Source organism: Rhinoraja longicauda, chromosome 5 (assembly GCF_053455715.1).
Source record: "Rhinoraja longicauda isolate Sanriku21f chromosome 5, sRhiLon1.1, whole genome shotgun sequence".
Taxonomy (NCBI): Eukaryota; Metazoa; Chordata; class Chondrichthyes; order Rajiformes; family Arhynchobatidae; genus Rhinoraja; species Rhinoraja longicauda.
Window position 1 is genome coordinate 15,150,207 of NC_135957.1, and position 23,962 is coordinate 15,174,168.

At 42.4% G+C, this 23,962-nt stretch overlaps 1 protein-coding gene across 4 annotated transcripts in view; it reads right to left on the reverse strand.

The window, feature by feature from the left end:
- cul9 (cullin 9) overlaps positions 1–23,962 on the reverse strand; it is a 131,540-nt gene that overhangs the window by 56,558 nt on the left and 51,020 nt on the right. For 3 of the 4 annotated variants that reach the window (XM_078398943.1, XM_078398939.1, XM_078398941.1), the window contains 9 exons: positions 22,972–23,195; positions 19,584–19,821; positions 17,911–18,016; positions 12,503–12,730; positions 9,875–10,004; positions 6,241–6,412; positions 3,310–3,415; positions 2,495–2,590; positions 2,150–2,325 (listed from right to left, as the gene is read on the reverse strand). In XM_078398943.1, the coding sequence (XP_078255069.1) occupies positions 2,150–2,325; positions 2,495–2,590; positions 3,310–3,415; positions 6,241–6,412; positions 9,875–10,004; positions 12,503–12,730; positions 17,911–18,016; positions 19,584–19,821; positions 22,972–23,195 (1,476 nt within the window). The remainder of the gene's footprint in view (positions 1–2,149; positions 2,326–2,494; positions 2,591–3,309; positions 3,416–6,240; positions 6,413–9,874; positions 10,005–12,502; positions 12,731–17,910; positions 18,017–19,583; positions 19,822–22,971; positions 23,196–23,962) is intronic. The other variant, XM_078398942.1, reaches the window with a different exon arrangement.

Consider the following 23,962-nt stretch of genomic DNA (forward strand, 5'->3'; position numbering starts at 1 on the left):
GGGAGTTTCTTTCTTGCAATAAAGTTAACAGCGGGGACACCTGGGCTAGCTCCTTTTAATATAAATTAAAGATTTGGACTTTGATGTACAAGACAAAATTTCCAAATATGTTTAGTTTATTATTGTCACATGTATCCGAGGTACAATGAAAAGTTTTTTTGTTGTGTGCTATCCAGTCAGCAAAAAGACTATACACGATTACAATCAAGCCGTCCAGTGTACAGATAGAGGATAACGGGTACAGTGTTTAGTGTAAGATAAAGTTCAGTAAAGTTTGAATAAAGATAGTCCGAAGGTCTCCAATGAGGTAGATGGGAGGTCAGCACCACTCTCTACTTCGCGAGAGGACGGTTCAGTTGTCTGATAACAGCTGGGAAGAAATTGCCCCTGAATCTGGAGGCATGCATTTTCAATCCTGCCCCTCTTGCTTGATGGGAGAGGGGAGAAGAGTGGAGCAGCGGGGCGAGACTTGTCCTTGATTATGCTAGTGGCCTTGCTGAGGCAGCGTGAAGTGTTAATGGAAGGGAGATTGGTTTGCATGATTGTCTGGGCCGCATCCACAACTCTCTACAATTTCTTGCAGTCTTGGATGGAGCTCTCTACAGTGCATCTATAAAAGTTAGTGAGGGTTGTTGGGGACATGCTGAACTTCCTAAGCTTTCTATGGAAGAACATAAAAATCCCCGATCTGCATTTGAAACAGCTGTCTTCAGTGTAGATAGGCAAAATGATCAGCATGAACATGTTGGACTGAAGAACCAGTTTCAGTGTTGTATAACTCCATGACAACAGATTCTACTGTCCAAAATAAACCCAATGGGAGAGACTACTGATTCTGCCAAACAAACTAAATTTCCCACTCATCCCTTCTCACTCAGACAACCTCTTCCCCTGGTACCTTTCCTTGCAATCGCAGGAGATCCAATACCTGTCCCTAGACCTTCTCCGTCACATCCGTCAAGGGACCCCAGCAGCCCTTCCAAGTGAGGCAGAGGTTCACATGCACCTCCGATAACCTCATCTACTGCATTCAGTGTTCCCGATATGGCCTCCTCTACATCAGCAAGACCAAGCAGAGACCCAGTGACCATTTCGCCCAACATGTGCTCGGTCCGTCAAGCCCCACTGGATCCCCCAGTTCCTAACAATTTTAACTCCCCTTCCCATTCCTATATAGACCTTTCGGACCTGTGCCTCCTCAGTTGCCTTAGTGAAGCCACACGCAAAATGGAGGAACAGCACCTTGTATTCCAGTTGGGTAGTTTACAACCCAATGGTATGAATATCGAATTCTCCAATTTTTAGGTAACAACAGACAACCCCTTCTCTTCCCTTGGCCCTGCCTGTATTTGCACCCATTTCTCCCCTTCCCCCACCCCTACCCTTTTCCACCTATACTCCTGCGTCTGGCTTCACAATTCACGCCTCTTCTATCCTAATCTCACACTTTTTTGTCTTTTCATCTCTGGCCTTTATCCAACCTCTGCCTACCAAACCCCTCCTCATCTGTATACATCTATCACTCACCAAGCTTTGACCTGCCCCCACTTTTCCTGCAACTTTCTCCCCTTCCACCACAATCAGTCTGAAGAAGAGTTCTGACCCAAAACGTCACCAATTCATTTCTCCAGAGATGCTGCCTGACCCACTGAGTTAGTCCAACACTGTGCCTTTTTTTGTAAAGTAGCATCTGCAATTCCTTGCATCTCCAAACTAAATTTGTGAAATTCTCAGGAGGTCAGCCAGCATGAGGAGAGAACAGATAAGTCCTCTGTGCGGTGAAGGTGTGGAATTCTCTGCCTCAGAAGGCAGTGGAGGCCAGTTCGTTGGATGCTTTCAAGAGAGAGCTGGATAGAGCTCTTAAGGATAGCGGAGTGAGGGGGTATGGGGAGAAGGCAGGAACGGGGTACTGATTGAGAGTGATCAGCCATGATCGCATTGAATGGCGGTGCTGGCTCGAAGGGCTGAATGGCCTACTCCTGCACCTATTGTCTATTGTCTATTGTCTATTGTCGAGAGACTTTTAAAATTCACAAACCCTTAATTTGATCAAATGAGTATGTTCTGTCTATGATTCCAATTCACTTTCTGAATCTAGACTGAATGCAGCTATAAAATTATATGGTCCCACACCTGACACATCACTTACTTATTGAAAAGCTGCAGTAATTGCATCCTATCCTCCTGAATCTCCTGACACCAGGTGTACGCCTTCGTCATGTAGAAGAGATAAGTCCGACAACAAAGCTGTTCCTTGAACACTGGCCAGAAGGTCGGCTTTGGTCCCAGAACTTCAAATCCATGAACTCGAGTATCAATACCACCCTGATTTGAAGAAAAATTATTCATCAAATACATGCGCTACACTTATAACCAAATGGGAAACATTCAAAACATTACACGGTCTTATTTGACAAAAGTAGATAAATAAATTGTTCACTGTGGCGTCAACAATTATCACACAATTAAGGTCCAAGAAGTAATCGGACAGTACCTGTTGACATCGCTTGATCCGAATCTGGACGATTGCCCAATATCGAGTCATGTTCTCCAACAGTAGCACACGGCTAGCAGTGGGCACCACATTCACCTGTAAACAAAGGCAGAGTCAGCTTTGCCCATTGCACAAAGGTGCCTACCTGAGCTCGTCACATTGGCTGCATTAGGGCTAAATCCATATAAACCTTTCCAGTCCATGAACTTGCACAAATGTCTCTTAAACACTATCATACCCACCTCTACCACTTTCTCTAGCAGTTTGTTCCACATACCCAAAATCCATACAGAATAACCTGCCTCTTAGGATTCCTATAAATCTTTCCCCTCTCACCTTAAACTTATGCTCAAGTTTTAGACACCCCCACCCTGTGGGTGCTGTTTGGGTTCCTTTGCACCTCCAATTTCTGAATCCTCTCCCCATTTAGAAAGTAGTCTATGCCTTTATTCCTTCTACCAAATATCATGACCGTATACTTTCCTATGCTGTATTCCATTTACCACTTCTTTGCATGCTCTCCCAATCTGGCCAAGTCCTTCTGCAGACTCCCTGCTTTAACACTACCTGCCCCTCCATCTATTTTTGTATCATCTGCAAACTTGCCCACAAAGTCATCAATTTCATCATCAAGATATCTGCAAATTAATTATGCCGTTGAAACGGTCAGGTTTAAAAATATAATTGCAAGAAACCACATACGATTCTTTTATGTATTTATGGAACTACAAAAACATTTTGAACTGGAAGCTGCAACTATACCTTCACAGGATTCATTGGGTTGGATATGGAGAATGCTTGTCTTAGTAACTCACTGTGTTTAGTTCTGTGTTGATGTTACTGGGGTCATCCCCACCCATAACCACTACACGAGCTGGCATGTAACTGGAGTCCTCACTTGCAACCACTAAGGTCAGCTGTCTAGAACAAGATAAAGAACACATCACAAAATCATGCAGATCTACACAAGAGAAAGGAAGTCATTTAACTTATCGTAGCCCCAACCCTCTTCCATTTTCTCGGTCTGTAGTCTTGTAGGTCCCAGCTCTTCAAGTGCTCATCCAAATACCTTTCTAAACAAATCCCTTTTCCACTTGCCCTGCCCGTCAGACGTGTTCGATGTCACAATGGGAACCCAATGGGTCTGCGCCTGCGCAGTTGGGGCCCGTTGGTCTAATACATAAGATGGCCGCCGGGAGATCTAATACTTACGTAAGATGGCTGCCGGATTCACGCATGCGCAGAACAAGCGGTTCCGCGCCTGCACAGTTGGGGCCCGTTGATCTAATACTTACGTAAGATGGCCACTGGATCCGCGCGTGCGCAGTTGCGGGAGGGTTGCCATTTGGATGGGGGCGGGACCCGCCCGAGTTACGGGAGTGGCAGCCAATGGGGAGGGGGGGGGGGGGTGTGTGAGGAGAGCTCTCCTGCTGCTGGCTGCCACGATGGCCGCACGGGACCAGGGTGAGTGGCTTCCTCTCCTCTTTCCTCTCCGCCCTTGCCCGCCCCCAGCCCAGGGGGAGACTTCCAGCCGGCAACAGATCCATGGGTCGTCAGTTGGGGGAGGGTTGCCGGGCCCGCAGCAGTTTGGACCCAACGGGGGTTGCCGGGCCCGCAGGAGAGTTTTGGACACAACGGGGGTTACCGGGCCCGCAGGAGAGGTTTGCACGGAGGGTTGCCGGTCCCGCAGGAGAGGTTTGGACCCAACGGGGCAAAGCCCGGCTAGTTTTGTATACAATTCCAGCATGACTTTACTGCTCCTGTACTCGATTCCAGGGCGGAAAATAGTAAGCATCTGATTGAAAATAGCAGTGATGGATTATTCAACCCTTCAGGTATTCAATACAATTATGCCTGATCATTCACCTTAATACCATATTCTAGTTTTCTCCTCTTGCCTTTTGTATCAAATGTTTCTTCTTAAAAACATTTACAATTTGGCCTCCACAGCCCTCGTGGTGGCAAATCTGACATGTTAACTACCATTTGGAAAAATAAAATCTGTTTCTAATCTGAGAGTACGAACCCTCATTCTCGAACCTCCATCTGGGCGGAAACATCCCATCTATCTAGCGCTGTCAAAGTCTACTAAACTTCAATGAGATCCCACCGCATCCTTATCAACACAAACCTAATCGGCCTAAATTCTATCCATACAGCAATCCCACTGTCCGAAGAATCTGTCCAGGAAAAATTAGTTGCACTCCCCCTTTGGCGAGTCTATTTTTTCTTAGGTTAGAAGACCAAAATTGCACACAATTCTTCAAAGTGGTCTCATCAAGGCCTCATATGTACCAAGAGATCATTGCTCCTCTGTTCAAATCATTTTGCAATGAAGGCCACCATATCATTTGACTTCTTAATTACTGAACCTTTATGTTTGCTTTTAGTTATTGGGGTACATGAACAGCTAATTATCTTCAGGTATGAAGAACGCTGTCCATTGATAATTTTACTTTTGATCACTGAGTCAACTTTGGAAACAATTTGCTGCTTTTTCCTTGAACTTATGATTTTTTGCTATTCCTGATATGAGACTTCATCAAACAATTCTCCAAAATCAACGTAAATTAACCTTCCTTATTCCTCCTCAAAAAATCTAGTCAAGTTAGTCAGATGAAAGATCATTGAAGTCACACTGTGGGGAAGATGCGATAGCACTGAAGAGAGTGCACAGAAGATTCATCAGGATGTTGCCTGCATTGGAGAATTTCAGTTATGAGAATAGACAGAGCAGATAGTACCAGCATCTAAGAAGTGCCTAGATGAGCCCTTGAATCACCCAGGCCTCAGACTACGCTGGAAGATGGGATAATTATGGATAGTTGCCCATTGGTCAGCAATAACTTTGTGGGCAGCATACTTATTTCCATACCCTATGACTCTATGAACTGAAAGATTATCGCTGTTTCCCTCTCCTAGGATGTACTAGACTTGCTGAGTATTCTCAGCATTTTCTTTATCTTTCATTTAGCAAATTCATGCTATGATTATTATGCTACACTTCTCAACACATTGACGAATTGTATTTTGTAATTATTTTCAGTAATTTGCCTAATATCAACATTAGATAACTAGCTTGTAGGCAAGTGATTCAACCACTTTCAAATATGTTATTTATCTTGATGTAGAGTCATAGAGCCATACATCATGGAAACAGGTCCTTCAGCCCAACTTTCCCATGCCGATCAAGACGCCCCATCTACACTTAGTCCCACCTGTTCTCTCATTTTATGCTGGTCATTTCAATTTTTTACTTCATCCTCCTTCATATCCATAGAGCCAGAGTTATACAGCACATAAATATACCCTTCAATTGCCTTCTTCAGTGAAGACAGATGTGAAGTATAAGAGTTGGCATAGCAGTAGAGCTACTGCCTTACAGTGCCGTATTTGATCTGTCTGTACGCAGTTTGTATGTTCTCCCCATGACCTGCGTGGGTTTCCTCCGAGAACTTCGGTTTCCTCCCGCACTCCAAAGGTGTACAGGTTTGTAGGTTAATTGGCTTGGTATGAATGTAAAATTGTCCCTAGGGTATAGGATAGCATAAGTGTGCAGGAATCGCTGGTCGCTGCGGACTCGGTGGGCCAAAGGGCCTGTTTCCACGCTGTAACTCTAAACTAACTAAATTAAGAACAGGAGAGAAAATGTGCAGTAAAAAGTATAACAGTGCCACTGCATTGTACACAGACTAACTAATTCATCTTAGTACCTCCAGCTTGAGACCCTCCAGTTTGACACGTACCTAATAATGACCCCTTTGTGCATGTATATGTTAATGTAGTGGGACCCTGTGCTACCATTCGATTCCCAGTACGTTTTTGTATTCTTGTCAGTTAGCTTGCTCGCTCTGTGATGATTGGACGACACTTCCACTTTCTCCCAACATTTGTCCTCTTTAAGCTCCACGTTGGAACCTACGCAAGGAAGAAAGGAACATAGTAACCACCAGTTGGGAAATACACCACAGAACATTCCTGAAAGATTAAAATACATTCAGGTTTAAACAACATTTCTTAACAATTATACAAAGAAAAATAAATTAAAGACTAGTGGCAAGGGTCAAGTAGAGTGGTCTCGATAATTTCCTCACCTTGATCAGTATGATACGAGTGATCCATGAATGTCACTACAGAATTCTTAAAGGTAAGAATTTTCCCTTGGATGTGAACTATTCTAAAAACAAGTACTGCTAGTTTTGCTATAATGTAATGTGATTGATGACTTAGGAACACTATTGTCATGCAGGCTGAATTGGTTATAATGCAATTTCAATCAGGTACTGGAGAACCATTTAAAAGTTACTTTGGAAATTGACATGCAGAAAAAATGGTAGTCTTGCAAATCAAAGTCTAGGGGAAAAAAATAGTTTCCATGTAAATCTTCCTGCAGTCATCAGACACCAATTTCTTTGAAGAAAATAGTCAATTTCACTGCAGGTGGCCATTGGAAAATTGACAAGCAATTGCTTCCATTGACATGTGTGCAATGAAGTTCCATTAGCTCCATATTAGTATTTTTAGCAAAAAAGTAACAAAAAATAAACTTATAACTATTAAAAAGACCTTTATTTTTGAAAATCCTGCAGGGAAACTAACTTCATAATTACGAGTCTGAAACTTTCATCTCTCACCCCCTTTTCACCATTGACACAATTGGTTTCTAACACTAAATTCTATAGTGAGTGAATTTTATAAGCAACTACTATCACGTTTTAGCTGACATACTTGCATAAGCAGCAGCCATTGTTTTGGATTTAGCAATACTTCACAAAATGATACAATGTAGCCAATTTTGCTACACACCCATACATTGGTACCTGAATTGGTATCTGGAATGGCGTTTGTTTTGGTACCATTTTCGTTGTTCAGATAAACATGTCTCCAAAATATCTCTCATTCATTATTCTTAATTTCAAATGTAAACGCACAAATGTTCCAATCGATATTTTATTACAATGTAATATCATCGACTTTACAACTAACTGTGACTGGATAAGGTTGGTTTTCTGATAGGATATTCCAGGGTTTCCTCCCTCACACTGAAGGAAAGAGTATCTTTCCATTGTGAAATTTTAAAATGGATATTTATCCCTCAGGATCCACCCTGCATTTAGGAAATGAACTATGCCCAAATCAGTATATTGAAAGCCAAAGATTCACTCCAAAAGTCAGTGTCTGAAGCTCATTGTCTGCAAGGATGATGGAACCAGGGCTGGGTACCTCGAGGGAACCTAATTTGATGGTTAAGCAAAATAATATAGGGGAATGGCAGTGGCAAAATTGTTCATCTGCAAGCTGTTGTGGACCCAGCGGGCTTAAAGCAAGCTTCCTGTGCTGTAAAGATTCTGAGATTGTGTGTGATGAAGTATTTTGTAAAGCTAAATGCCACAATACACTTCAAGCAAAAATGTAGTATTTTTTCCCAGGATGCGGGAAGATTGAAAACTAGAGGGCATAGGTTTAAAGTTTAAAGGGAAAATTGGAAAAGTATGGATAAGGTTAAAGGGAAGGAGAACGCTGAAACTCTTTCCCTATCTTAGGTTTTCTTCAATAATTTAAAGTACTTAATTTCAGTTGCCATAACCCTTAAATCTCCAAAAGACCTCACAGTTGCACAGAGAACAACTACAACAGGTGAGCTGGATAATGAAATTCTCTACAGCAGTGGGTATATTTTCTATTCAACAGTTTCTAAGCGGCACAAGAATTCTAACATCTGGTATTAATAACTAAGCAAGGTCCCAAAAGAAGCTTAGTCATAACACTAATTCTGACACGGTATCCTTTGGAGACCCTAGATTTTGTCATTGCCAACAACTCAGGTGGTCTGTTTTATATATTCATCATCCTCTGCATAAATGTCTATCCATATCCTCCCCTCTCCCCCCCACCCAACCGTCATTATTCTGGTTTGACCATGCATTCATTTGTTGTCTAATGAGAACATTTTTATTTATCCATTTGCAAATGGACTAATTTGTTGGGTAAATTTATGTTATTTCCTTTATAAACTCAAGATATCTTCGTATTTTCTCATCCCCAAAGGGAAAAAAACATGTAAATTCTTTAAATTCACCATTTAATTAAAATTCTGAAACCTAGACTGACACTTCATTTGCTTATCGGGCTCAAGATTCCAAAACCTGCAATTTAATGTGTCCTCAGTACTTTAGATATGGTCCCCAACATTGGAAAATTAGTTCATACTTTTATCTGTTCATTCGTTCACAAGCTGTTTGAGCTGCATGACAGGCTATATTTCTGTGTCTATCCCTAAAAATCCCTGTGGTGTAATAGTGAGCTGTCTTCTTGAATTACTGTAGTCTCTGAAGTACAAGAACTCCAATGGTCAGTGATCTTAACCAGATTTGTAAAGGATCAACAAAATATTTCCAAATTTGTATGATGTGAGACTGAAAGGATAAACTACATGCATTCCCTGCTACTCCTGTCCTGTAGCTATGATGTGTAGGAGATGGATGAAGTAAATGTTGAATTGAAGGATGGGTATCAAGCAGCTTTGTCCAAGAGGGTGTCAAGTTGCCCCATGTAACTGGGCAGTATTCCTCCAGGTAATTGGGGAGTTGGCTTCACCAACTAGCGCACCATGTAAACTGCGGAAATTCTTTGGGGAAATCAGATAAAGAGCCAATCGATGCAAAGTACCCAGCATATAACCTACTCTAGTACTCTTGGTATTTTATGTGGCAGGTGTCATTCAAAGTCAAGGAGTCTTTTTGCTGGGGATAGTCAATGCCAACTTAGCTAAATATTTGTCTCTGTGATCGTAGAAGCCTCAGGAAGAAGCCACAATGCTTCAACCTTGCCGTATGAATTTGTGTAGGGCTCCTCCATTGTTTAATTTAGTTTAGACAGATGGGATCTTTGGGAGGTGGGAGGAAACCAGAGCACCCAGAGAAAAACCACAGTCACAGGGAGAACATGCAAACTTCACAGAGACAGCACCCAAGGTCAGCTATTTAATCATCTACCAATACTCATGGACATGGCAGAGCTTTCATTTGATTCAATGGGTGTGGTATTGCTTGGCTCCACCCATAGCTTGCTACTTCTGCAAATAGTTCCACATCACACCTTGAACAGATTACCACAAGTTACAAACACTTGTATGAAATACTGTCCACTAATCTGTTATGGGACAGTACTTGCCTGGACTAGCCATCCATTCAGGAGTATTGCTCCATAGATTTAATGCAAAGTATAAATGAAATGTAAATTAATTTCAATCTGCATACAGATGTATTTCTTGCAGTGAATTAGAAGAACAATACTACTTTTAAAGCATCTTCATTTCAGCAAGAAATTAAAGTAGAAAAGAGATGCTGTCTCTTAGCTCCACACATAATATAAACTTGCCGTGATTCAGTCTGTTATCATTGAGCCGCTCGGACAGACCTTGGCAGAGGTTCCTCAGGAATACATCAAAGAAAGGGATATTGATTGGTTGATGACTGCGTCTGTGTTCTTCAATTTGTCCCAAAACCATCTGCAAGTTAGGGAAAAAAAATCAAATACGCTTGTTTAAAGTACAGTACGAGAAAAACATTCATCCTAATCAATGTTGTTTTTTCCAAAGATGTCCATGAGTCAAAGTCATAGAATTATGCCGCTTGGGAACCGCCATTTGACCCAACTCGTCCATGGCGACGTGAGCTAGTCCCATTTGCCCGTGATTAACTCAAATCCCTCTCAACCTTTCTTATCCATTACCTGCCTAAGCGTCTTTTAAACATTGCAATTGTACCCAACTTTACCACTTCATCTGGCAGCATGTTCTACATACCCTCTGTGTGGAAACAGTTGTTTCCCAAGGCTCCTTTAAATCTTTCCCCTCTCCCCTTAAATACATGCCCTCTAGTTTTGAAATCCCCCTACCCTGAGAAAGATTGTATTCATGCACCTTATCTTTGCCCTCATTATGTTATCTACCTACAAGGTCATCTCCTCAGCCTCCAGCACTTCAGCAAAAAAAAAAGCCCCAGCCTATCCAGTCTGTCCTTATATTTCAAACTCTCCAGCAAATTTCTTGTGAAAATAGACCCAAAATGCTGGAGTAACTCAGTGGGACAGGCAACATCTCTGGAGAGAAGGAATGGGTGATGTTTCAGGTCGAGACCCTTCACATTTTGTGCCCTCCAGAGATGCTGCCTGTCCCGCTGAGTTACTCTGGTATTTTGTGCCTATCTTCAATATAAGCCAGCATCTGCAGTTCCTTCCCAAACATTCTTGTGAATCTTTTATGCACCCTTTCCAGCTTCATGACATATTTCCTATAGCTAGGAGGCCTCAACTGCACACCGTCTGCGTGGTTGCAACATCTTGTACACTTGTAATGTGATGTTCAACTCTTATATTCAAAACCCTGACTGAAGAAGACAACCATACCAACCACTTGTCGGGAATATGTACCGGTACAACTCGCTCTCTCTGTTCTACAACATTCTATAGGCTCCTGTCTTTTACTGGGCAAGTCCTGCCCTGGTTTGCAAAAATACACTTTGCACCAATCCCAGTTAAATTCCATCTGCCACTCCTTGACCCACTTTCCCAGTTGATCTAGATCCTGCTGTAATTTTAGATAACCTTCTTCTCTGTTTACCGAACCACCAATGTTGGCGTCATCTGCAAATTTGCTAACATGCCAACTACATTCTCATCTAATTCTTTAATATAAATGACGATCAACAGGGGATCCAGCAAGGATCCCTGAGGAACGCTGTGGGTACAGACCTCCAAACTTTAACAACAACTCTCCACTACCACCCTCGACTCACACCACCATGCCAATTTTGTACCCTGGATCCCATGTGATTGAAACTTCTGGACCAGCCCACCACAAGGGACTTTGTCAAAACCCTTGCTAATGTCCATGTTGACAATATCTAGACCCTGCCCAAATCAATCCTCTGATCACCTCTTCAAAAAGCAATACAATTTATGAGACATGATCCCCCATGCACAGTGCCTTGCATCTATCCCTAATTAGTTCTTGTCTTTCAAAATGCATGTAGATCCCATCTCTTAGAATGGAGATCCAGGAGACTAGATACTGAAATCTGGAGCAAAAAACAAACTGCTGCAGGAACACAGAGGGTCAGGCAACATCTGTAAAAGGAAATGGACAGTGATATTTCTAGTTTAGATCCTTTAGCTACCCAGACGAAAAGGTTGGTGTTACAGAGTCATAAGCTGAGAATAGGCCCATCGGCCCAACTTGTCAGTGCAATTAATGCTGCTCTCATTTGCCTGTATTCCCCATGTTCCATTCCTATCCATACATCTGTTCAAATGTCTTTTGAAAGTAGCAATTGGACCTGCTTTTATAACGTCCTCTGGCAGCTGATTCCAGATATGGACTACCCTCTAACTGAAAAATTTGTCCCTGAGGTCCCTGTTAAGTGTCTTCCCTCAAACCCATGTCCTGTGGTTTAGAATGCTCCATCCTGGGAAAAAGACAGAGTGTCCACTTTGTGTATGCCCTCATCATTTTGTATACATCGATAAGATCACCCCCTCAGCCACCAATACTCCAAAAGAATGAAGTCCCAGCCTATTCAGCCACTCCTTATGACTCAAGCCCACAAATCCAGTAAACACCTGATGCATCTCTATCTGTACCCTTTCCAACTTAATGGCATCCTTCCTATAGCTGAGCAACCAGAACCGTACAGTATTCTATGATTCAGCCAGGGTTGGAAATAGGCTCTCTGAGGCAAGGATAAAATACAACAAATATCCATGAAACATTCCAGCTCTGGTGCTAACTGACTCTCCACTAATCCAAATTGTAGGCTCCCAAAGAACACGTCATGACAGGTCACACTAGATTCATTGCTCAATTAATATTTTCAGGCATCTTCCAAAATTCACCCAGCCAATTATTGGAAGTACAACCAGTTGCTGCAGCAAAAATCATCATTTTTATAACATAATGAGGAACAAAAATGAGAGCAGGAAGAGGAGCCATAGAAATGCTTCACATACCTGTATACATCCAGCGAGGATACTTGTGGTCATTTTCTTGTACAGGCTGGCATATTTTTCACAGTCACTGACTAAGTCTCGGAGCTCTGCAGCTAACAGTAAAGCTGAACTGTGTTTATCCAAAGCCTTTGACAGTATTTCCTTTGACCCAAGCCGACACATAACTACAGCATAATCCTTGTTCACTGTTGCCAGCCTATGTAGAAACCTTACAAAATCCTGCAACACCTGAAGGCAAAGAGAATGGAAAATTCAATTACCTGAAACTGAGAGGTTTATTAATCAAATTAGCAATACTTCCCGTGCTTCAGTGAATAGCCGTGTGAATTTATAGAGACCAGGAAGATTTATGATTGAATCCCAGACAACAGTTAATTAAATAAACTCAGCCAGGGCACACCAATGGCCAAATTCCCAAGTTAGCCCACCCCTTCCCAGAAAGGCAAAAACAATAGAGATCCCATGGGAAATATCAGGAAATAATCCTTGGCAGAAAAGTATGTGTATGGAGGGTACTAACTGAACATAGGATGGGGCTGGAATAGTTGGTCCAATAACCAAAGCCAAAACAAGGCAGAGACCAGTTTGGAAGTCCAGTTAAGACTAGGTTTCCATATGCCACAGGATTAGAAAAAGTCAAGACAACATATCCAATTAAATTCTGCTTCAGAGATGAGGAAAGACAATGACTGGGGCTAAACAGGTTGGCCTTGAGGAAAGAGTGAATGGTCCCAACTGTTTAGTTAAAAAAAATATACAGGGGAAAGTCTTCTATCACAGAGAAAGTAGAGTTTGGCACATTCAGAGGAGGAGAGAAGCCGACTCAGACTGGAGAATTGCCCTTACCACTTTCAATTCTTCTTCCATGTAAGGATCAATGTGGAAGAGCAATGATTCATGACCTGAATGATAGCAGCTGGTAACCAAGAGAAGCTTTCACAACCCATGTTTAACCTGATGCTATGAAACTTCAGGGGGTTTCCTATTTATACATAGTCTCTATACCGAAGTCAGGAAGAGCCGTAGTGGTCGGTGACTCCATCGTCCGAGGGACGGACAGAAGATTCTGTGGCAGCAGGAGGGACTTGAGGATGGTCTGTTGCCTCCCTGGTGCCAGGGTTCAACACATCACGGACCGGCTTCAGAAAATCCTAGTGAGGGAAGGCGATCAACCTGAAGTCGTTGTGCATGTGGGCACGAATGACGTCGGGCGGAAGAGGAAGGAGGTGCTACAGCGGGAGTTTAGAGAGTTGGGAAAAACACTGAGAAGTAGGACGTCGAAGGTGGTTATCTCTGGACTGCTACCGGTACCTCGTGCTGGTGAGGCCAGGAACAGAGAGATAGAGGGTATGAATTTATGGCTGAGGGGCTGGTGCAGAGAGCAGGGATTTAGATTTCTGGACCACTGGGATCTCTTCTGGGCTAGGGGTGACTTGTACAAAAGGGACGGGTTACATCTTAACAGCAGGGGGACAAACATTCTGGCAGGCAGGTTTGCTAGTGTGACACCTGTGGCTTTAAACTAAGTAGTGGGGGGGAGGGGTTGACAAATTGTGAATATGAAGATGAGGTAAAAAAAAGGGAATACAGGAGATATTGCAAAAGACTCTCGGAAGAATGGGAACAGAAGTTCTAGAGGGGAAAAGAAATTAAGGGCAGGGCCAATTGTGACCGATGTGAGAGGGGAGGTGAATACAGAAGTTAAAGTGTTGTACTTAAATGCGCGTAGTATAAAAAATAAAGTGGATGAGCTTGAGGCTCAGTTAGTCATGGGCAAGTATGATGTTGTAGGGATCACTGAGACATGGCTACAAGAGGACCAGGGCTGGGAACTGAATATTCAGGGGTACACAACGTATAGAAAAGACAGACAGGTGGGCAGAGGGGGTGGGGTTGCTCTGATGGTAAGGAATGATATTCATTCCCTTGCAAGGGGTGACATAGAATCAGGAGATGTTGAATCAGTATGGATAGAAATGAGAAATTGTAAGGGTAAAAAGACCCTAATGGGAGTTATCTATAGGCCCCCAAACAGTAGCCTCGACATAGGGTGCAAGTTGAATCAGGAGATAAAATTGGCGTGTCAAAAATGTAATGCTACGGTGGTTATGGGAGATTTCAACATGCAGGTAGACTGGGAAAATCAGGTTGGAAATGGACCCCAGGAAAGAGAGTTTGTAGAGTGCCTTCGAGATGGATTCTTAGAACAGCTTGTACTGGAGCCTACCAGGGAGAAGGCAATTCTGGATTTAGTGTTGTGTAATGATCCTGATCTGATAAGGGGACTAGAGGTAAAAGAGCCATTAGGAGGCAGTGATCACAACATGATAAGTTTTACTCTGCAAATGGAAAGGCAGAAGGGAAAATCGGAAGTGTCAGTATTACAGTATAGCAAAGGGGATTACAGAGGCATGAGGCGGGAGCTGGCCAAAATTGACTGGAAGGAGGCCCTAGCAGGGAAGACGGTAGAACAGCAATGGCAGGTATTCCTGGGAATAATGCAGAGGTTGCAGGATCAATTTATTCCAAAGAGGTGGAAAGACTCTAAGGGGAGTAAGAGACACCTGTGGCTGACAAGGGAAGTCAGGGACAGCATAAAAATTAAGGAGAGGAAGTATAACATAGCAAAGAAGAGTGGGAAGACAGAGGATTGGGACTCTTTTAAAGAGCAACAAAAGTTAACTAAAAAGGCAATACGGGGAGAAAAGATGAGGTACGAGGGTAAACTAGCCAATAATATAAAGGAGGATAGCAAAAGTTTTTTTAGGTACGTGAAGAGGAAAAAAATAGTCAAGGCAAATGTGGGTCCCTTGAAGACAGAAGCAGGGGAATTTATTATGGGGAACAAAGAAATGGCAGACGAGTTAAACCGTTACTTTGGATCTGTCTTCACTGAGGAAGATACACACAATCTCCCAAATGTTCTAGGGGCCGGAGAACCTAGGGTGATGGAGGAACTGAAGGAAATCCACATTAGGCAGGAAATGGTTTTGGGTAGACTGATGGGACTGAAGGCTGATAAATCCCCAGGGCCTGATGGTCTGCATCCCAGGGTACTTAAGGAGGTGGCTCTAGAAATAGTGGAAGCATTGGAGATCATTTTTCAATGTTCTATAGATTCAGGATCAGTTCCTGTGGATTGGAGGATAGCAAATGTTATCCCACTTTTTAAGAAAGGAGGGAGAGAGAAAACGGGTAATTATAGACCAGTTAGTCTGACATCAGTGGTGGGGAAGATGCTGGCGTCAATTATAAAAGACGAAATTGCTGAGCATTTGGATAGCAGTAACGGGATCATTCCGAGTCAGCATGGATTTACGAAGGGGAAATCATGCTTGACAAATCTACTGGAATTTTTTGAGGATGTAACTAGGAAAATTGACAGGGGAGAGTCAGTGGATGTGGTGTACCTCGACTTTCAGAAAGCCTTCGACAAGGTCCCACATAGGAGATTAGTGGGCAAAATTAGGGCACATGGTATTGGGGGTAGGGTACTGACATGGATAGAAAATTGGTTGACAGACAGAAAGCAAAGAGTGGGGATAAATGGGGCCCTTTCGGAATGGCAGGCAGTGACCAGTGGGGTACCGCAAGGTTCGGTGCTGGGACCCCAGCTATTTACGATATACATTAATGACTTAGACGAAGGGATTAAAAGTACCATTAGCAAATTTGCAGATGATACTAAGCTGGGGGGTAGTGTGAATTGTGAGGAAGATGCAATAAGGCTGCAGGGTGACTTGGACAGGTTGTGTGAGTGGGCGGATACATGGCAGATGCAGTTTAATGTAGATAAGTGTGAGGTTATTCACTTTGGAAGTAAGAATAGAAAGGCAGATTATTATCTGAATGGTGTCAAGTTAGGAGGAGGGGGAGTTCAACGAGATCTGGGTGTCCTAGTGCATCAGTCAATGAAAGGAAGCATGCAGGTACAGCAGGCAGTGAAGAAAGCCAATGGAATGTTGGCCTTCGTAACAAGAGGAGTTGAGTATAGGAGCAAAGAGGTCCTTCTACAGTTGTACCGGGCCCTGGTGAGACCGCACCTGGAGTACTGTGTGCAGTTTTGGTCTCCAAATTTGAGGAAGGATATTCTTGCTATGGAGGGCGTGCAGCTTAGGTTCACTAGGTTAATTCCCGGAATGGTGGGACTGTCGTATGTTGAAAGGCTGGAGCGATTGGGCTTGTATACACTGGAATTTAGAAGGATGAGGGGGGATCTTATTGAAACATATAAGATAATTAGGGGATTGGACACATTAGAGGCAGGAAACATGTTCCCAATGTTGGGGGAGTCCAGAACAAGGGGCCACAGTTTAAGGATAAGGGGTAGGCCATTTAGAACGGAGATGAGGAAGAACTTTTTCAGTCAGAGAGTGGTGAAGGTGTGGAATTCTCTGCCTCAGAAGGCAGTGGAGGCCAGTTCGTTGGATGCTTTCAAGAGAGAGCTGGATAGAGCTCTTAAGGATAGCGGAGTGAGGGGGTATGGGGAGAAGGCAGGAACGGGGTACTGATTGAGAGTGATCAGCCATGATCGCATTGAATGGCGGTGCTGGCTCGAAGGGCTGAATGGCCTACTCATGCACCTATTGTCTATTGTCTATTGTCATCCCATTACCACTCTTTTGCCTTGAACTATTATGCCTTTCACTAATCTTCCATTCACTCATTCAATCACAGATATTCCCTTTTGTTCGTCCCTCCCCATTTTCTCCATAAAACAAGTGTTTTTAAACTGAAATATTAACTCCGCATTTCCTCCCTGTCCAGAGTATTCCCAGCCCTATCATTTCTTGATTCCAAATTTACAGTTTGTGTATTTTAAAATCACTTATATGCAGGCAGGTGCCAACAGGAATTACTCAAGCTGATAAATCACCATAATCACATTGGCAAATCCTTCCTTTCTGGTATTAATTATCTAAAACCGTGGACGAGCTACCACCTCTGTGGAACAGCATGGTGTCAGCAGTTCAATTACTTTAGAGTGTGTAACTAATAAGTCTATTTTGTGTTAAAATCATATCAACTACCATATTGCCAATTACACAGATATGCAATCTTTGACCATTAATTGATATGATTGAGAAATGTAGGTCAAGGATAAACACATAAAGCAAGGATATGCCAAGATCATAAAGAAAGGAGATGATGCAAATCAAGTAAATTGATGCCAGCTTCAGAAGCTTAGACTAGAAAGGAAAGAATGCAAAGGCAGGAGTTCAATCTTTAAGCAGGCACCCAGAGAAAAGTGGCATGGGTTAGAAATCATGGAGAAATCTTGATCTCAGCATTATGCAGGTATGAATAAAAGAGATGGACAGTTTTCAGTTTTGTACCTTAGGAAGAACAATGTTTTCTGACAACGACTGCATTAATAACAAAATAAACTAGCAACCTCGGCATCATACCTCTCGGTCATTACTGTAGGCAGTCATGGATGACAAGCACGGTTCAATACTCTCATGCCAGGGCAACAGGTCCTCCAGATAATTATCCAAAAACTTGCTCAGAATTCTAAAAAAAAATTAAGGCCACCAAAAATAGACAGCATTTAGATTACTAGTTTCTACATTGATTAGTATTTTGTGAATCCATGAAGACCTCAATTTTGAATCAAAGATAAGTTGTTTTTTTACCTTCCTCCAATGACTTTGTGACAAATCCAATAAATGGTGGTGAACCAGAAAATGTCAAGTTCAATTCCCAACCAATGCTGAGCCAACCCACTGAGCTGTAATTGATCCCAACACTACTAATACAGAAAGGGATGCTGAGCAGACAACCGATCTGGTGCAGGGTCCTCAATCCATGATCATTTTGCAGCATCTGCCACACTTGTGGATGCCAATACAGAACATGCTGGCTATGAGCCTGCACAAGCGATGTATTAGGAGACTGCTGCCATCTACTGGATCGCATCTTATAATAGACTCAACAAGCAGAGAAGTGAACAATTAAAAGTCAAATTTTAAGACATCAGTGTGGACAGAGAGCGCTCAGGGAACTCCAATTCCCATTTGAATTTCACAGGACAGGGTCCCCAGGTTGCACTACAGGCATTATGCAACTTATTCACTCCATCTTTGTATGGTCTGCTGCCCATTAGAATGCCCTAGCTTTCTGTCATTTATTATATTCCACACCAAAATGGCACAGGCTTATCACGGTACTCACATTTCATATACTCCATTGCGAATGAAAGAAAAAGATTTATCAAAACCAATCCCAGGTACAGACAGGCCTCAGAGCAAAAGGCGTTTATCACAGAAACTGGCTCTTCGGCCCACCAAGCCCTTTTTGTTTATCTACTCTAATCCCATTTGCCATCATATGGTCTGTTTCCTCTTTTGCATTGTCTATTCAAGTATCTGTTCGATGCATCTTAAACAGTGATTGTACTGGATTCCAACATCTCCTCTGGAGTGCTTTCCAACTCTTCACTGTAAATCGGTATACGTGACAATAATAAACTAAACTAAAAGGATTAACTACTCTACATGTTAAAAACTTTGATCTCAGATCCCCTTTAAAACTTCTTCCACTCAGTTTAAATCAATGCATTTTGTTTTCTACCCCTACCAAGGGAAAATGATTACGGGGAAATCTATGTTCTCTGTTTTCTTCCCCTACCATGGGAAAAAGATTACAGAGAAAACAAGTACAGCGATCCAATCCCACACAAAACTAAAGTACTCCAATCCAGGCAATATCCTGTGACTCTCCTGTGCACTCTCACCAAAGCAGTGTGTCACACAAGACTACAGATCCGAGTAAGAGGCCTTCAAAGAACAATCAGGGCCAAGGGCCAGCAGAAAACCTTCTTTCACGTATAAAATGATGCGGAGGTAAGAAAGGTGACCATCTCTCAGTCTCCATATGAAACACGACTGTGAAATACCAGCCAAGTTCTTGGTGACTAAAAATCTAGAATTAGCAATTATAAAGCTAAATAGATTTTTGTATGGGAATAGTATTATTTTGGGTTGGGGCAGGGTCATCTCGGTCTGCCACTAGTGGGAGCTTTACTCTGTCTTTGGCCACACCACAACTAACAAACCAACGCTAGAGTTTTATCACATACCTTGTGATAGCTTGCTGCACAGCCTTCTCAGAACGGAAATGATCCAACCCCTGTACCAGTGATTGGAAGGCTTCTTTATCCTTCATGATATCTGCAATCTGAGATTCCAGCCCAGTTGTTTCATCACAGATCCAACGCTCCAATGATAGAATTATCTCTTTGGTGCCACTCTGCTCCTTTAAGCTCACTAGTAGCATCTTCAGCTCAGCATCTTTCAAGCTTAAAGCCTCTTTTGATTCTGAAACATTTAAAGATTTCAGGATTGTTCAAGGAGAACAGATGTGGTAAAGAAGGCATGTGCTATGCTTCTTTTCATAGGTATTTCCCTTAACAACATAGTTGTAAGGAAGGACCTTGGGGCCCAAGTCCATAACTTACTGCAAATGGTTAAATGGGTAGATAGTGGAAGAGAAGGCATATGGTATGCTTGCTTTCGTAGGTCGGGACATTGAGTATAAGAGTTAGGAAGACATGATGTATCTTTATAGGATTTGGGTTAGGCTGCATTTGGAGTATTGTGTAGAGTTCTGGTCGTCCCATTACAGGAAGGATGTGGAAGGCTTTGGAAAGGGTGTAGAGGTGGTTTACCAGAATGATGCTTGAATTAAGGGATATTAGCTACAGGACGAGGTTGGAGTCTGTGGAATTCTCTGCCACCGAAAGTAGTTGAGGCCAGTTCATTGGCTATATTTAAGAGGGAGTTAGATGTGGCCCTTTTTGCTAAAGGGATCAGGGGGTATGGAGAGAAGGCAGGTACAGGCTACTGAGCTGGATGATCAGCCATGATCATATTGAATGGCGGTGCAGGCTCGAAGGGCCGAATGGCCTACTCCTGCACCTATTTTCTATGTCTATGTTTCTATGATAGACTTGGATTGCTTTTTCTGGAACCTTGGAGTTTGCAGGGAGACCTGATAGAAATATATAAAATTCTGAAATGTAGAGATAGAGCATACAGGCAGAACCTTTTTTTTCCCAGGATGGTAAAATCAAATACAAGAGGGCAGAGCTCTAAGGCGAGAGGGGCAACGTTTAAAGGAGATGTGCGGCAAAAGTTTTTTTTCTACACAATGAATGATGAGTGTCTGGTACACACTGCACTTGGTGGTGGTTGAGGCAGATAAGATAGTGGCATTTAAGAGAGTTTTGTTTAGGCATTTGGACATGCAGGAAATGGAGGGACATTGGATTACGTGCAGGCAGATAAGAGTTGGCATCATGTTCGGCATAGACAATGTGTGCCAAAGGCCTGTTCTTATACTGTACTCTTCTATGTTCAATGTCATTCCTGAGGGAATAAAACCCCTAAATGTTCATAATAATTAGGGACTGTAATTACGACATGGATGAAAGATAGTTATATCATTTTAGTTCCTTCTTCCATTAAATGTTATCTTAGCTGGAAGTATATGACACCAGAATCTAGAACTGCAAATCCACCTAAAATAATGGACTTTCATATGTCATGTAGGACATTTGGAAACAATTTCTTCTCAAACTTTACCACAAATAAACCAAATATCTAACGTGTTTCACAATAGTTGGCAAACGCATGTCTAAAACCAATACTTTGAGCAACAGTTAACATTAGTGCAGCACAGTGGCACAGACGAAAGGTAAATAATTTTCCTCAGCAATTTAAGATATTAAAATTGTGATTGCTCCAACAACTTTGTTTCTTACAGTCTGCACTGAGGCACAATCAGCCAGAGTGGGCCAAAGGGGACATTGAACACTTGATAGAGAAGGTAGGATTTAACAATGGGGCACCATTCAAGGAAAAGATGAAGATACTGAACTAGAGGGATTTAAGGTGTAGGAAGGAACTTCAGACGCTGGTTTAAACTGAAGATAGACACAAAATGCTGGAGTAACTCAGCGGGACAGGCAGCATCTCTGGAGAGAAAGAATGGGTGTCATTTCACGTCGAGACTATCTTCAGACTGAAAGTCACGGGAAAGGGAAACGAAAGATATAGATATAGTTCCAAGCAAATAGTTAACAATGGCCTGTTTCCTTTATCGTTGTTACTTCTTTGCATATCTTTCATTCATTTGTTCTATATCTCTCTCCATCATCGTCTATATCTCTCCTTTCCCTTTCCCGTGACTTTCAGTCTGAAGGGTTTTGACCCAAAACGTCACCTATTCCTTCTCTCCAGAGATGCTGCCTGTCCCGCTGAGTATCTATCAGAGGGATTTAAGTTTGGAATTTCAGAATGCAGGAGCTATTTTGCTGAAGACACCAGAATGGGAAATATTGAGGACATACATAGGAGATTTGAGCTAGATTTCTGTTTCTGGGAGTTATAGAACTAGAAGCAAATTAGGACAAAGGATGAGAAACTGGCTAACCTGGAGCTCAGGTATATCAATGAGAACAAGGGACGATGGGCAAAATTTGTTGCAAAACAGTACAGGCAAAATAGAACATGGCAAGTTCTTTGATCACCATCATTGAGACTAAGTTTGGAGTTTAAGACAGAAGTGCTTTCACTGACCCAGACAAGATAATGAGCAGTAATGACAGAATGGATGCTAACAGGGTGTTTCCTCTGGCTGTTGAGTTTAGAATTGGGGAATAGTCTCAGATTAACAGGTCAGCCATTTAAGATGGTGAAGAAATTTCTGTGCGCACAAATAAATGCAATTTTCTCTTTAAGAGAGCTGTTACTCTTCGGCTTTCAGTTTATTCATGCTGATAAAGACAGGATTTTAGGCACCAAGACGACCAGATGACTCTGGGATAGGCGGAAAATGGATGAGGTACAGGATTTCTCTTCACCTTACAACAATTCAAGCTTAGAGGCCACTTGAATAATTCCTGTTTCTATTTATTATCATGACCAAAAATGTCTCTTACTCTTCCCGTCCCATCAACACAGATGGCCTACCCTGATTTAATATGGAATTAATATTAGCATAGCAGGAGCAGTGCCCAACCCATGAAAATCTGAGCGACAAAACAAAATGCTGGAGGAATTCAGCAGCTCAGGCAGTATCCATGGAGGGAAATAGACAGAGGTCCTTTCATAACAGAACCCTTCTTCAAACTGATGGAGTACATGGGGAGGTAGCTTGTAGAAAGAGGTGAGGGGAAGGGGTGGGGCAAGGGCTGACAAAGGATATCTATCTATTTCCCTTCGTGGATGCTGCCTAGCCTGCTGAATTCCCCTAGCAGTTTGTTTTTTGCTCAAGATTCCAGCATCAGAAGTCAACATCTAAAATGAGTTGCCAACCCAGTGAAGAAGCAATGAAAGATCACATGAATACTTAACAGTAAAAATAGCATGCTGGAAATAGATTGTGCTCCTGAAAATAAAGATAGAGAAGAAATATAAAACTTGATTCAATTAGTCTAACTGTAGTTTAAAAGTTTCACATATTACCTTTGTTCTCAATTCCAGTGGAAAGCTTGTGGTTCAAAGAAATGTTACTGAGGGCCATGATAGCCAGCATCTGCTGATGGCTGCCCGTGGAGCTACTCCCATTTCCAATACAGCTATATAAAAGTGGGCAGATGTCACAAGATACCAACAACTCTGCAAGGCTTTTGTGATTAGAAACCAGCATAATGACGATTAGCAAGCCATCCTGAACTGCAGAGGAGCATCTGGAGAGGAAAAAAAATCAGAATAAGAATATTTGGTTGAAAACAATGCATGCAAACATATTAACAAATGCCCCTCCCACTACAAAATGTCAGTTTTATTGCCCCTTCAAGTCAAACCACCCAGGCCTATGGTCCTGATTGAATCACTGGTTGTCACTGAGCTGGCTTGAAAAGGCATTAAAAGTCGTGATATTGAGGAAAATGAAAAAGGAAAACATTTATATGTTACAAACATTATCCAATATCTTCCACTCGAAATTATATGCATAAGCAGACCTCCCAACATTTGATTTTACAAATTCATAATTTTGATGTCCAAAATTCTGAATTGTACACCAAAATTCATAATATGGCGCGAGCGGCAAGCCGAGGCCAGCGACGAGGCGAGGCCAGCGATGAGGCGAGGCCAGGCGAGCTGCGGGGCGGGGCATGTGTTTTGCGGAAAAATCTGAGGTGAAACTGGAATTGCGGAAGTTAAATAAGAAAGCGGAAACTTTCCGCCAAATTCAGAAGGGTTGGGAGGTCTGCATAAGTAATGGTCAGGGATAGAACCAACTCACTCATAGGTCCTTCAACCTTAAAATACCCCAGTTAGTTACAGAAAACATAAATATTATAAGCTACACAAAGAAGCCAAAAGATGCCTAGCATCCAAAGAATGCCATTCAAGGGTAACGGACTCGAAAAATGGAGATGCAAAATAAAGTCCACGTCTAATGTTGTGACATTTACAGCTCAGATTCATGAGCAGAAATGGATGAAATCTG